Source organism: Cheilinus undulatus, linkage group 1 (genome assembly GCF_018320785.1).
Source record: "Cheilinus undulatus linkage group 1, ASM1832078v1, whole genome shotgun sequence".
In the NCBI taxonomy this organism is placed as follows: Eukaryota; Metazoa; Chordata; class Actinopteri; order Labriformes; family Labridae; genus Cheilinus; species Cheilinus undulatus.
The window spans coordinates 35,628,559-35,644,171 of record NC_054865.1 but is presented as its reverse complement, the minus strand read 5'-3'; the positions used below and the strand labels follow the sequence as shown (position 1 = coordinate 35,644,171).

At 37.0% G+C, this 15,613-nt stretch overlaps 2 protein-coding genes across 3 annotated transcripts; both read left to right on the top strand.

Annotated features, from left to right (window-relative positions):
• Positions 1–3,468: 3,468 nt before the first annotated feature.
• pth1b (parathyroid hormone 1b) lies at positions 3,469–3,854 on the top strand. The gene is made up of 2 exons (XM_041779377.1): positions 3,469–3,554; positions 3,689–3,854. The coding sequence occupies exons 1-2, from the start codon at positions 3,469–3,471 to the stop codon at positions 3,852–3,854; spliced, it is 252 nt and encodes an 83-aa protein (XP_041635311.1).
• Positions 3,855–5,565: 1,711 nt separating this feature from the next.
• btbd10b (BTB (POZ) domain containing 10b) lies at positions 5,566–13,392 on the top strand. 2 transcript variants are annotated; one of them, XM_041792244.1, is made up of 9 exons: positions 5,566–5,675; positions 6,056–6,207; positions 7,868–8,061; positions 8,461–8,776; positions 8,941–9,043; positions 10,888–11,008; positions 11,229–11,426; positions 11,521–11,631; positions 12,332–13,392. In XM_041792244.1, the coding sequence occupies exons 2-9, from the start codon at positions 6,107–6,109 to the stop codon at positions 12,661–12,663; spliced, it is 1,476 nt and encodes a 491-aa protein (XP_041648178.1). In that variant the 5' UTR covers positions 5,566–5,675; positions 6,056–6,106; the 3' UTR covers positions 12,664–13,392. The 2 variants fall into 2 exon arrangements, with proteins under 2 accessions (XP_041648178.1, XP_041648167.1); XM_041792233.1 differs by having other exon boundaries at positions 7,865–8,061.
• The last annotated feature ends 2,221 nt before the right edge of the window (positions 13,393–15,613 follow it).

Sequence of the window (15,613 nt, the reverse complement as noted above, 5' to 3'; positions counted from 1 at the left end):
ACCAAAGTAACTGGAATAATTTCAAATATCTGGAGAATTATCTTTGAAAATGTCAGATAATTTCTTGAATATATTTTTTAATATATTTGAATATTTGTAGGTTATTAGTATTAATATCATTATTTTTTAAGGAGTGGGTGTTGTGCTTTAAAATCTTTTAGTTCTTTTATTTTGAGTGAGGACTTTGTTTAGATTTTTAGGGGGTATATTTTTGGGCATTTTGCGTTATTTTCCATGGCATTTAATGGTATATTTTTGTGAATTTGATTAGAAATTTGGGGGAATTTGCTTGAAAATTTTCAGGAATTTTCATGGATCTTTTTGGTGAACATTTAATGTAAATCTTTAGACTTTTTCAGAGAAGCCAACAAACATTTGCATAATATTTGAGGACATTTTGGGCCATTTTAAAGAGATTTTTTTAATTTACAGAGACATTTGTGTTATGTGTTAGGAATTTTAGGGTGATTTTTATGTTTTGGAAATCTATCATTTTAAAAGGAATTTTCCAGGATCTCCAGAACTATTAGGAGAAATTTGGTACAGGTTCTTGTGGTCTATCAGAAAAAGGACTAAACCGTACGGCTCTGACACCGTGAATTACTGACTGACTGATTCAGCACTAAGGCTCAGGACTCAGAAGGATGTAAGATTACTTTAGCAATATTACAATTAATAATAACAGCTAGGCAGCTCTGTCTTTGTGGGTCTTTGTAGTGGACTCAATGCTTACTGTGCAACAGTAAACAGATAGGTGTAAACCTGACTCCAGCACCTGTGCCTGGTAGTCAGATCAACACTGCACTAGTGATGTGATGGATTAATGTGAGTGTGGGCATTGGGATGAAATGACACCGGCACATCCCTGTAAACTGGTTTCATGGAGGAATAAAAACATTTGGTTTGGCAAACAAACCATTGAGTAGCTCCAAGGAAACTTGGATGTGAAGATGTCTGAATGATTTATTGCTGTTCTGGATTCTGTCGGCTCCATAAGCAATATGTTATTGAGATATGTATTCCGTGTGTTTGTTTGGTTTCTCTGGCAAAGGAGGGATGATGTCGGCGATCTAAATATATCCTGTTTCGTTATGTGATATCTTCAAGTGAGGTGACCTCATTTCATGAAAAAAGTAACTCCATTTTTAGATTTCTGGGAAAGCATGGTCCCAGTGTATTTAAACCTACAAAACTCAAGCAAGATAAATAAATATGTTGCTTTCTGGATAAAGAATTTAGAATGCGTGCTCAAAAGATATCACACAGCTGTGAGAAATTAGGATCAAATTAAATTTCATAGATTTTCTCATATATTGACTGTGTTTTTTCAGCACACTGATAAAGGATATTTAAAATACTAAACAAGCCAAAGGTGTGTTGAATAAAGCAATTCTAAACTTATAAAAGGAGCCTAAGAACCTAATAAGTCCTGGCATAGCCTATTTACAGCGCCAACATTTATATATAGTTCAAAGGGATGAGTCACTTTTATGTGCGTTACTTTCTTTGTGACATGGGGGTGACCCAAGTTAATGATTTGCGTGCAATTCTTCCCATCAATCCCTGTCAGGTTCTCTTGCACACCAGTAACATACCATAGCTGAGATGGCTCACATTGTGAGAGCATGAGGTAATGAGAGAGACTCGGTTGAGTGCACTACACATGCACCAAAAATCTAGCCTAGTTGAAAGCACAGGTGGTGCTGAGTGCTGTTTACGTGCAGGATGGATGGAGCTGATAAAGACACAGGTCAGCATGGTGGCAAAAGAGCCTTACATGTACTCTGCTTTTGTTTTTTTTCTACCTGAGGAGGGGCTGCATGAGTCAGGTGTACTGGTCTGTTTTAACAACCTTAGATCCTTAAATGGATTTCTATGAAAGATCAGACTAATCTAATTTTCTTTTGAACCTATGGGACATATATTTGTTTTAATTAGGGTGATATGGCACCAATTCAAGCAGTGCAACATGGGCATAAAATCAAATCATAAGATAAATGAGGCACTTCTTTAAAAAAAAACTCAAATTTAAAGGTCAGAGAGGATTGATGCCTCTCAAATGTAAAACACAACATGAAATGTGCTTTTTCTCACTTTACACTTTAAAAAAGAGAGCATATTATGCAGAGATCCTTAATGACAGTAAGATGTGTGGCACCTATTCCTTCAGTCACAGCATAGCCATGCCTTTGCCACATTTAGAAAATGTCTCTCAGGGTTACCTAATGCACCTTGTGACACCCTGACAAGGTTATACACAACTCATACATCAACCAACGGTGTGCTACACATTTAAACAAAATAACTACATGTTGCCAAAGCATGTTTTCTTTCATTTAAACCATTCGTACTGATATCAGCTTGAAACTAGAGACAAGGTCACTCATATAGAGAGTTCATACACAAGCAAACAAATGTGCATAAAACAGCTGATTTCTTTCAAGAAAAAGGAGTAAAGCATTGCTTAGGAATAAAAAAGGCATGTGTTTTTTGTTTTTTTTTTGTTATTTAAATGTGTATTATAGGTTCTTCTCTACTTTCAGTTATGGCCAGAGGCCTCTAACAGCCCCACAGCTGATGCAAGATGTCATCACTGACAGGCTCTTTGTTGGCATCTTAACACCGACAGATAATCAGTGTAAAATGTAAGGGAAAGCTGCATGATGATCTGTAGAAATACAGACAAAGAGCAGGTGCAGCCTCCTGACAATATGAACATCCTGCTCTTAATATGAGAGCCTATCTCTCTACTTGAGAGCAGTCTGCCCTGGAATCGTCCCCTTCCTCCCTTTCCTTCAGGCTGGCCAAGCTGCACCTCTTCACGACCTTTAGATGCTTGCATGAGGTGAACCATAAAATAAATTGCATTGGTAATAAATTAAACATGACAGTCATTGCCTTTTCAGAGAGTATATGTTTTCACTGCAGTCCATCTGCATGAGACATGTCTAATTAGAGATGTCCATTTCTTTCACATATGATGCACACGTATATGTGCATACATGTATTCCGACAAAAGTGATATTATTCAGCACAAAGTGTGAAAAGTTCACACACAGTTTGACGAGTGGGGCGTGTTGCAGAGGTGTTGAAAGAAGAGTTAGCGGTGAGTTGTGGTGGAGGTGGTGTCATGCAGATGCCTGGGCCCATCGATGCATTGGAAGAGTGACCTCAGCATCAACAGTGAAGATGGCTCATTGATGACCAGGGGAGGGCTACGTCGTATATAAAGGAGGGAAGCGTCCTCGCACCAAAGACTGATCAACAAGTTTGACCTCTTTGCCAATACTGAAGAAAATCTGCCCTACGTTTCCTTGGATATAAGGACAAAAAAATCTGGTAAGAAATGCACGAGAGTGGGTCAGAATTTAAATATTCAATTGTAAACTTGATCTCTATTTAAAGATTGAAAATCACTTGAGTAAAGTTTGTAACCATTTCATGTCTCATTTGTTTCAGTAACTCAACATGTTGTCATTAAGGCAAGTGGAAACCCTCATTCTGATAGCGATACTTTTCCTTGCCAGTTTTTACACTGAGGCTAAACCAGTCAGGTAAGATATTTTATTATCTATCATAATTAAAATGTAATTTCTGAAGTGAACATAAGGAAGTGATAATAAAAACTTGAAATACTTTAATTTTATTAATGGAAGTTTCCCTTTTGTAATATTCTATAACTCTACAGAAAAAGAACCATCAGCGAGGTTCAGCTCATGCACAACGTTCGAGAACACAAACAAGTCGGGGACAGACAGGACTGGCTACAGGAAAAGTTAAAGGACATCATTGTTGCCAGTGTTAAACCGCAACAAGGACAGTCAGGGAATATTAAAAACCTTTTGCCTAAATGATTTTCCTGGAACAAAAAGGTGGACAATTGTAATACAAACAATTTACTTTTTTATTTTATTTTATTTATTAATTTATTAAGTCATTAATTAATTTGTTTGTTTGTTTGTTTATTTTCATTTAGGTTTTTATTTCTTTGTTTTTCAGTTTTTCCTGATATTTTTCTATTTCATTAACTTCAATTGTTTACTTACTTTTTAAATACAACAACATTATTACAGATATTAAAGTTATTTATCGCCCTATTCAATGCTAAAGGATAGAGCCACATACGTAAGGTTTTTGTTGGTTTGGTTGAGGTTTTTTTTTATTTCAGTACTATACAGTTTAATGTTCTTTTTGAGGGTATAAATATTCACTATATGGAGTCAGTGTTGTTTATTGTATATTCTAATGTGCCATAAGGACCAACTATAAGAAGCAAGTCTTATGAACCTTGTTTATAATCACTAAGAAATATTAATAAGAGTAGATCTATTTTATTGTATGTATTTTATATTTAATTTATTTATTTTTTACTAGTTTTTTGTGTATGTTCTACTTTGGTAGAACATGATTCAGTGTGTTTTAAACTTTTCTCCTTCTTTTAACAAATCCTCAAAATAAATCTGTTTTGACTCCATATTCCTCACTTTATGTTTATCCTCATGTAAAAGTGACACTGTCTTGAACACTGCATTGCTTATTAAGTATTCACCCCTATTTTCAATATACTTTTGGGAGCATAAGTCTAAAAATCCTTATAAAATGTTTACTGATTCTGGTAGTTCAAGTTAATTCTGTTATCTCTGTTTGTAATAAATAGAAAAACACACAACTGTTTCACCAGTGTCTTGGCCAGCAGGTATGGCTTGACTGGTTTGTACTGGCTGCCTGTCAAATTGCCCAAAAAACTGCTGTAGCTGTAAGAAGTCTTCACAGTGCAGTTTGGTAAACTTTCATTTGAAAACAGGTAATATTTCTAGAGCATATCCTTATTTGACTGACAGTTGCTGTTGGGTTACTCTAAGCACGGAACAAAATTTTGTTTGAATAGTGTTACAAAAAATGGCAACAACTGTATTAAAGGACCTTTTGTGGCTGTTTTATACTCTGATATTTAATCCAAATCATTACACAAAAAGACCACATACATGCACACTAAAAACTAATGTAATGTAAAAATCTACAATTCTTCTTCCGAACAATTTTTTCAAAAGATGCTGTTTGATGAATTCTTGATTATATCTTTTTACTATAATAGGCCATTTAGACTACATCCTATATTTCCCTCAGATTTTAACAAGAGCAAAAAGAGAGAGAGAGTTAGAGACCTTGCAAATTTGGTTATGTGATACGGGTTTTATCTGAATGCAACATTTGGGTTGGGTTTTTACTTAAACTGTTTGGACTATGAGTATATCAATTTTGGTACCATTGGTAACTTATTATCCATTACCATCTGTTTTTATATAATTAGGTTGGTTATTTCCTAATGTTAAAAAAAACAATATCTTGTAAATCGTCGTGAGTGCCATCATTATAACCTGAAAAACGATACAAAAAGAAAGGAGAACTATATCCACGCAGTGAAGCACCAAATCTTACCTAATTCACCTCTCAATCCGTTGTTTTCTACGTTTCTTTCTTTTTTTTAGATTCTTAATTTTTTGACTCCTCGTGATTAACGTTTCGGCAACGTTTCTGTCTAGCTGTGTACGTCAGCACGTAAGCCCCTAACGGTCGTCACGTACGACGTCAGCTCGGTAAGTGTTTTGAAAGGAGATGGCTGGTTAGCTGGTGAGCCTCTGGGATTACACTACAACGGAAACGTTGCCAACAGGGTAGATATGAATTATGTTTTGCTATTTATAGCTTCATTGTAACAGCCTCTGTGCCACTATTACTAGATGAACTTTACTAGCCGAACAGCTATCTTATAATATGAGGTTAATAGTGTTTAATCCTCGCTAGCGATGCCAGCTACTGTTAGCTCGCTAGGCTAACAAGCTAGCCGTAGTGTAGGCTGACTCAGTCTAGCTCTAGCCGCAACGTTGACAAGATCTTGTTTTCAACTATCAGATTTTTGGAACTATTACTGAATAGAAAGTCTTTAAGCAAACTTGAAGTCACTGTCGAACAATTGTGTTAGCTCCCATAGGCTAATTAGGGTTGGCGAGGGGTTTACCAGGGTATCGGACTGACTTGTTGATTTCGCCATTAGCCAGATGATGAACGGTGAAAGATCCAGACCGGACTCCCCCCTTTTCGGGTGATGGCAGAGCGTCTGCAGTCATATGACAGTAACTCCAGTGACACTGAAAACTGGGATCGAAAAGCAACAAGCCGACCACGCAAACTCTGCAAACATTCGAGGTAAGCTTGTTGTCAATCTGTCAGACATAGAAGAAAAAGTCCATAAAAGCCAGTTAGTGTCATATAATGTTACAGGGGCAGGGCTGATGCAGTGTTATTGATTAATAACACGTTTGTGGATTAAAGAGAATTTCTCAACGCTAATAGACGAGACGAGACCATGCGATATCATCGTAGCATTTGAATGGATCATTTACAAAGATCTCGCATTACATTAGACGATACTGTGTAATGATTACGTTTATCATCAGATGTTAGCAGTAATTCAAATAATTAGGTGCGTAAAATCTGTCAGCTGTAGAACGGTTTAATAATTTGTGCCCAGAAGACTGTCCCCATTATTTCTAATGGTGAAGACTGCCAGTTTTGGATATATTCCGAGTAAATCAGCAGCTGCTTTTTATAAGTATTGTTTGAAATTCGTTAAATTTTTTTAATTTGAGCCCCTTCAACTGGCAGGGGGAAACAGTTCCCTTGGATTAGCAAAAAAAAGTTCAAATTTGACAAATTGATCTATTTAGGGAGTGTGAATATGAAATAAAATGAACATGAAGGTCTAACAGTTAAACATGGTGGGAATTTTTATGAATGTTATGACAGCTACCCTTAAAAATAACAAAGGTGTGTTTCATAAATAATTAACATCATTACTTATGTGTCATAATATCCATGTGGGTTAAGGAGCTGTTCTTAATTAGGTCAGCAGTATAAGCACTAAGTCATTGTTTGTTTATAGACTATAAAGATGTTTTAATATGATATTGAGAAAAACTGTTTGCTGTTCTAGAGAAATTTGCTGCATGCTATGAAATGTATTCCTTTCAACTCCTGTTGTCTAAAGTGACTTGACAGAGGAGGTGCTATTGTTAACAACACTGTTATTCCCTTTTTAAACTGATGGTAGATTAAGACCTTTACTTGGTCTCAAGCAAAGGGGGATTGTATCTGTGATGTTTTCATCTGGTTGGGTTTGTCAACTCATGCAATCACCTCTTTTTTGTGAAATTAAAAACTTGAGTATGATTTCTAGGAAACAATTTAGAAGGAGCTGTTAGTTTCATACCAAGTGTTTTCTTGTGTTCAGTTTTTAATGCTTAACCTGACATGTCTTTCATTAACTGTGCTTAGACTGACTTAATTATTGTAGAAGTGCATCAAAGTTCATGCATCTCTGAATTTAGTTTTGTGTCAGATTAGATATCAAAAGAGGAGGCAACAAGACTTGGCTGCATTCTTTGTGTCTGTGTCATCCTTTCATAACATGCTTACAGAATGTGGGAGATCTGGTTGTTAAATAGTTCATAAGGCCTCATATGTGGGGTTGTTGTAGATATGAACTCCTTATTAATGATAGCATGACATTAATTAACCTCTTAGAGTAGTAACAGCTTAACTGAACGACAAACATAACCTGCAGCATGTAATCTAGCTCATGCTCTGTTAGATTGAATCTTTTTGGTGTTTGGATTTTAATACACAAATACTTTGAGATACATCTGTAATATGCTAAGTTCTGTTCAACAGGAATTGGTGAACCATTGTGTCCCGTGCTGTAACCTTTAAAATTATTACAAAAGTAACTGAATTACTATTCACAAGTAATCCTTTGGCCCGAAGAAAGTGTTAAGAATGCTATGCATGTTGTTGGTTTGTAAAGCAGCAGTCAGGCCCGAGCATCTCGAGTGGAGGCAGAAGAGAGGAAGATGAGCCTGCATGGTGCCAGTGGAGGCTGTGACCGCTCACGTGACCGCCGCCGCTCCAGCGATCGCTCCAGGGACTCTTCACATGAGAGAGAGGGCCAGCTCACCCCCTGCATTCGCAACGTCACCTCACCCACCCGCCAACACAACAGCGGTGAGTGTGCATGGAAAGAATAGAAGGGCTTATATGGAAGTTGTGTTAGAGGTCCACTGCTCTTGGCAGCTACTGCAGGAAAAACAGCTGACTGCATTTATTAACTTTCAGCTCATGCATGGTTTATTATATCTCTCTTATTTTTTCCTGTGGAGGGAAAAAGTCAACACTTATCCACGTGTTTGTCCAAAAGACAGCTTGAAGTTTAGATGCTAGGTGTTAGACACATGCACTTTCCTTTGAGTTTGTTTAGATGATGTACTCTAGCAGCATGCCATTACTTATATAGATGGAGTCAAAACTGGTTATGCACAAAGTTTTCTTTTAACAGCTGTAAATAGACAGAAACATACCTGTAACATCTGGTTGGTGATGGGATGTTATTTTTCCTGTGTGTAGACCGTGAACGAGATGGTGGCCCATCATCAAGGCCCAGCAGTCCACGGCCTCAAAGAGTCTCTCCCAGCGGCTCCAGCAGCAGCGGGGTGGTGAGCAGTCGCAACAGCAGTCTGTCCAGTACAGAAGGCACCTTCAAGAGTTTGGGAGTTGGAGAAATGGTTTTTGTCTATGAGAATCCCAAGGAAGGAGGAGCAGGAGCCACTGTTGGAAACCGAAACATTAGGACATCAGAAAGAGTGACTCTGATTGTGGACAACACACGCTTTGTAGTTGATCCCTCCATCTTCACAGCACAACCTAACACAATGTTGGGCAGGTACAGTGCTCTTCAAACAAAAATGTAGATTTTTTTAAACTGATTTCCACATCAGTGATTGAAAGATGTGGTCATTTAGTTTAAATGTATTTGCAGTGATGCAGAAGTGCTCTTGAAATTTTGGATTTCAGCTCTGAAACTAAACCTAATCCTCTTTATTGTAGAATGTTTGGATCTGGAAGGGAACATAATTTCACACGGCCCAATGAGAAGGGGGAGTACGAGGTGGCTGAGGGCATTAGTTCAACAGTTTTCAGGGCAATCCTGGTAGGTTTCGTCTCAACCTTTCCTGTATTTAAACTGATTTTAGATAATGATGTAGTGATACTGATTTAATAGAGATGTCTCAAAGTGTAACACATTACGGTTTAAAAGTTCCACAGTCTCCTCCATGACAGAAGCCCCCACTATAGATGTTAACTGAGTGTGTTATAGCACAGTTTTTGTATGTTGCCTTCACTGCATTTAGCATCATAGGTTATAAATAGAAAACTGGTGACTGGTTTGGGGACTGTGTTAGAATTTTATGGGAAAGAAAAAAACTTGCTGCTAATGAAGTCGCATCGGAAACTGCTCTTTGGAATAATTATTCAAGATCAGAATTCCTTTGTGACAGAAATAATTGGGAGGAAGATATTCATTACATTTTATTAATCCGGATAGATAACACATACGAAACTATTTCCTCCTTCCTTCTTGTAACTGCTGGCTAACTGAAGGTCCATCTTGTAAATGTTTGATGGATAAAGTAATGAAAAACCGAGCAACTAGTAAAGTCTCACCAGTAAATCCGCCCAGTCAGACACCTAGACTGTAGACTTTTCTGTAAACTTTTAAGTGTTTTAAGGGCAGTGTTGCACACTAGGCTCTGACCATATAAATGAAGACATAACATAACCTGAAGAGTGAATTAAAGAAAAAGACTGAGAGCAGAAGGAGAGGACTGGTTTTCATGATGGGAGACACAAGTTGGGTACGTTTACCTGCACACTGGTCAGCTGGGCCTCAGATCTTGTTAGCTGTGGAGGGTGTTGCAGTAAGCAACAAGCCTGGGCTTTATTGGACTTCACTCTTTGTTTGGTTGGGTTAAAAAATACATATATATAAAAAATTATATAATAAATAATTTTGAATATATGCAGTGCTTAACAAATTTATTAGACCACCCTAACCTTAACCAAAGTAAAGTTTATTCCACAGCTGCCCTAAATTAACAGCATTGGTAATTACCAAAATTATTTTTTATGTTTCTACAATGGTTAATACACCAACATGTAGAAGCTCTTTAACCGAAATATTTTTAATGCTAAAATATAATTATTATTGTTATCCATGAATTTTCAAATTTACTGATTTACAAAAAAACCCTGAAAAAATAGTAAAGCACATTCTTATTTCTTGATTAATATGTCAAATTATAGTTATTTACTTGCATTCCTGAAGACAAAAATGAGTTTTAGTGCTTGAATGTTATGCTTGATTATTTTCTGACTTCTCAGAGTAGCCCAGTGAGCCGGCTCAAATTTGGGTATAAAAAGGTGAATTCAGTTTGAGATCCCTCATTCCTGCTCAGAATGGTAAAACATGGAGAGCCCACTGAAAGTAAAAGAGTCCGCATTAAAGCACTTCATGATGCTGGATGGTCTCTGAGACAAATATGACAGGTGGTCTAATAAATTTGTTAAGCACGGTATATTTATAAAAAGAAATGGCAAGTTTCACGCAATTCATAGGTGAAGGTTGGCTTTGGAGTCCGGTAACTTCAGCAAGTTCTCAACTTCTCACCATCTCAACAGCAGTCATCTACCTGAGTTTTGTGATATAATTTAAAAGGTGACAAGGCAACTGCCTCCTGTGTACCTCAGGCATCGTACATTTAAGACTATCAGACAATCCAGTGATTTTTCAACCCATCCTAAACCTACTGTTTGTTTCACACATGAAAACCAGTCTGAAACAATTTACAATATGGAGAAAAAAGAAACAAAAGCAGAGGAAACTTAACGTTGCCTATCACTCTTAACAGTAGCCACTTGACTTTCAAATCTATATTTTCGATATGAGCTACGATAGCGTTGCTATGTTTGATATTATTTCCCTCTAATTGAAAGGATTACTACAAATCTGGGATAATCCGCTGTCCTGATGGAATCTCCATCCCTGAGTTGCGGGAGGCGTGTGATTATCTATGCATCTCCTTCGACTACAGTACCATCAAATGCAGAGACCTTAGTGAGTATCCCTCTGGACATTGAAGTTCTTGTGTTGTATTGTTACATTGAAGGGCAGATGCCTTCTTCTTATGTTCATCACAAAGCAAGTCAAGCAGCAAAGACAGTATAGTCATATTTTTATCCTGTTTGTTTTAAAAATGTTAATACTTTCTAGTTATGGCCTCTGAGGGTGACTGCGAATTGATAAATTGATGAACTGTTTTCTGCCTTTTAATCAGGTGCCCTGATGCATGAGCTGTCCAACGACGGAGCTCGGCGACAGTTTGAGTTTTACCTGGAGGAAATGGTTTTGCCATTGATGGTTGCCAGCGCCCAAAGTGGAGAGAGGGAATGTCACATTGTTGTCCTTACTGATGATGATGTGGTTGATTGGGATGAAGAATATCCTCCACAGATGGGAGAAGAGTATTCACAGAGTAAGAAAATACTAAACACAATACTGATACACGGACCATGTATTTATTTACAAAAACAGATTTCATCAAAAAGCTTTTACTTTCCTCTTTTCAGTCATCTACAGCACAAAACTGTACAGATTTTTCAAGTATATTGAGAACCGAGATGTTGCCAAATCAGTTTTAAAGGAGAGAGGATTGAAGAAAATAAGACTTGGCATTGAAGGTAAGTTGAAATCTAATTGTTTTTTGGTTGTTTTTTTTTTTCTGTGTGATTAGCAGTGATGTCCCTTGTGAGGGGTATGGAAGAAATTCATGCCACTCAGACAGGAAAGCTATCTTTTCAGGGAGAGGAGCAAAGCTAAAATGTAGAGCACAAAGGATGAAGAAAATATTTCACCTGAAGTCAGAGTTATTTTGGGCTGTGTTGTATTCATGAAAAATAGTTTTACAGATAAGACAGATCTTTTTGTTTGTTGCAGATTGGGTGAGGCAGGTAAAGTGTCAGTGTGCATGAAAATGACATCAGTCATTTGGTTTTAAACTAAAATAGCCAAGATACATTTTAAAAGTGAAGAGGCTGACTGAGGACATACTAATTATAGAACAGGAGTCAGATACAAATAATTATTTTTAAAATGATCAAGAGAACAGCAGATGTTTTCTTTCCTGTTACGGGGAACAGTGCTTAGTGAAATGCTCAATGTTTGAAATCTCCTGGTTCTTAGTGACTTTTCTAGCTACAAACTGGTCAGTGATTGTTATTAATATTAATGGGTGTGGAAGAAAACTGAATAAGCTTTATAGAATGTTTCAATGTCTAATAACAGGGAGACAACAGTATATTATAATGCATATTTAAGGACATGAAGCTAACTTTTCATAGTCATCACAATCAGAGCTCATGATACAACACTTTACTGCAGGTTACCCGACATATAAGGAGAAGGTCAAAAAAAGACCCGGAGGTCGCCCAGAGGTCATTTACAACTATGTCCAAAGGCCCTTCATCCGCATGTCCTGGGAGAAGGAAGAGGGGAAAAGCCGCCATGTGGACTTCCAGTGTGTGAAGTCTAAGTCCATCACTAACCTGGCTGCAGCAGCAGCAGATATCCCCCAGGACCAGCTGGTGGTGATGCACCCCGGCCCCCAGGTGGATGAACTGGACATCCTACCCAATCACCCACCCAGTGGGAATCACTACAGCAACAATTACAGCAACGAGCCTGACCCTGATGCACCTTCACCTGCTGTGTGAGGACACGCTGGTCCTCTCTCAATGCCTCTGCCCCTCTCCTCCTCCTCTAGTCCTCCTCCCAGCATGCTGCAGCATGGAGCACCAGGGGCACCATAACCATATTGCCTTTACACCTCCTTTGCAGCCTTAGAGCCTCAAGAACCTGGGTGACTGTGGAGAAAGAATCATGAAGGACATGAGACTGGTTAAATGAAAAGTTCACTGTTATTTTCATTTTGTTTTTTACTTGACCAAAGGAATTTATTTTTCTGTTGGGGGGGGGGGGATAAGTAAAACACTTACTATTAACCTTATTCTCTACTATTTTATTGTACTTTAATTTGATGGGTTTGGCTGAGCACTTTTGTGGGGTCACTGTTTTCTCACAGTTTTTATTTTAAAAGATAAAATTGTTTTTAATTCCCTTCGGTGGCCTACCTACTCAACGTACTCTTGGGGGAAGAATACAAGATTAGCTTCAGAGAAAATGTGACTATTTGATCTTGGAGAAAATCAGCTCTCACCACCTTAGTGTCACAATTTCCAGTTGAGCTCCTCAGATGTCTTTGAATCTTGTAATTGGGTATGTATTCATTGGCTGGATCTGATATGTGATGTTATGCTCCTCCCACAGCCGAGATTATTAAGCAGAGCACAGGCTGTCGTGGTCCGAATCTTTTTGTGCAAAGCTTGAAATTGTTGTTTAAAAATAAAGGTTAAAATCATCAAATAAAGACATCCAAATGGCAATTTTCCATATTATTTTTGATTTTGAGAACTGACTGAAAAAGTGTTGGTCCCGCTGATGTAAATAATGATAAAGACAATGAGAGGACAATGATGAACAGTGAGGAGGAACGTCATAGATCATTTAGAATTTCTATCACTACTCTGGCATACCCCGTCTATCGAGAAAGAAAGCCAAAGCATAAAGGGAAACCCAGCTCTTCTAGCTTGATACAGAGTCAAAATTCCAGTTCGCAATACAAGAAATCTTAAACTACATGAGCAATGGACAGTTATGCTTTTTCTCATCAAGAGATAAATAGCATTAATTTAAAAGCAACAAAAATAGAGCATATCTGATTTAATTTACCAAGCAATCTGAAAAACAAAAACTTAGATAAATGAGTAATTTGTTATTTAATTCAGGCAAACGTATACATCAGAGTTGTGTGCCTTAATATTTAGACAAATAAATACCGGCCTTCACTGAACACAGGAAAACTACAGAGGTTCTTAGCAGGAAAAACAATCATACATTACTGTTGTCAATTTTATTTGATGAAAGGAACTACTTGTCTTTTTTCCTGCTTTTTCTCTTAATGATGGAGGAAGAACTTGTTCAGGGTTTCTTGATGCTGTCAGTCCTAACTCCGAAGTACATTCTCTGAGAGAAGTAAGCATTCATATAGCACCCTCTGCTCCTATTAGGTGTGTTTGTCTGCTCTCTGGCCTCCTCCTCTTCTGCTGCCGCTGATAGTGTAGGTATTTTATGTTCAGTGCTAAAGTCCACAGCCTTCAGTTTAAATGTCTAGTGCAGCCTGAAGCAGTTCAAAAACCTCTCATCCTCATCTGATGTTGCCTCCTCCTGTGATGTCCAGACATCTTCTGCATGTTCCACTGCTTTTTTCCCATAACCATCAGGTATCACTTCAATTCCTGACATTAAGGCTTCTAAGGCCAAAAATGTCCACTTCTATACCCAGCTAGAAAATTTTACAGATTTTTTTCCACTTTTTGGGGGTTCAATCTGAAAGTAAATTTCATTCTTGATCAAAACTACCAAATATTCAATTATTTTCAAGAATACTCCCCCAGCCCCCGTCATTCATTATGTCAAAACTCTGATTTTTGGAGGTTTTTCATATGAAAACACTGGTATATTCAATTAGGCTGGCATCTAAAGGGTTAAAAACTTGAAAATGTTGGAATGTTTGGTAATTTGGTTCAGGACCAATGTTGATTGTTGGTTTTACCCCCCAAAATTAGTTTATATATTCTTAGGAATATTTCAGGAAATTGGCATTTTTGCCTGTAATAGTTTAAATGGTAGTAAATATACAGAATATTATAGACCTGTTCATATGAATTTAAATTGGAATTTCAAAATGTATCAAGAAACAAACCTTTCCAAAAAATCATGCCATTTATCATAATGCCAAAACTTCTGCAAAATAAAAAAGTGAAAAAATACTACATTTTTGTCAATAATGTCTATATAATACCAGAGGGTTAGTGTACAATGCCTTTAAAAGGTGTTTACCTGCTTGGATGTTTTACCCTTTTATTGAATTTATAAATAAAAGTCAATTTTTTTTTACATGACAAAAAACTCTTTAATGTTAATGTTAAAACAGATTTTTACAAATTAAGGTCAACTGAATAAAATTGCTGTGTGTAATGCAGAATGAGTGATAGCATACAGTGCTTAACAAATTTATTAGACCACCACCCAAAGTAAGGTTTATGCCACAGCTGCCCAAATTAACAGCATTGGTAATTACCAAAATCATCTTTTATGTTTCTGCAATGGTTAATACACCAGTATGTAGAAGCTCAAACCCAAATGATATTTTTAATGCTAAAATATAATTATTATTGTTATCCATGAATTTTCAAATTTACTGATTTACAAAAAAACTGAAAAAATAGTAAAGTACATTATTATTTCTTGATTAATATGTCAAATTATAGTTATTTACTTGCAATCCTGAAGAGAAAAATGAGTTTTAGTGCTTGAATGTTATGCTTGATTATTTTCTGACTTCTCAGAGAAGCCCAGTGAGCCGGCTCAAATTTGGGTGTAAAAAGGTGAATTCAGTTTGAAATCCCTCATTCCTGTTCAAAATGGTAAAACATGGAGAGCTCACTGAAAATGAAAGAGTCCACATTAAAGCACTTCATGATGCTGGATGGTCTCTGAGACAAACATGACAGGTGGTCTAATAAATTTGTTAAGCACTGTAGA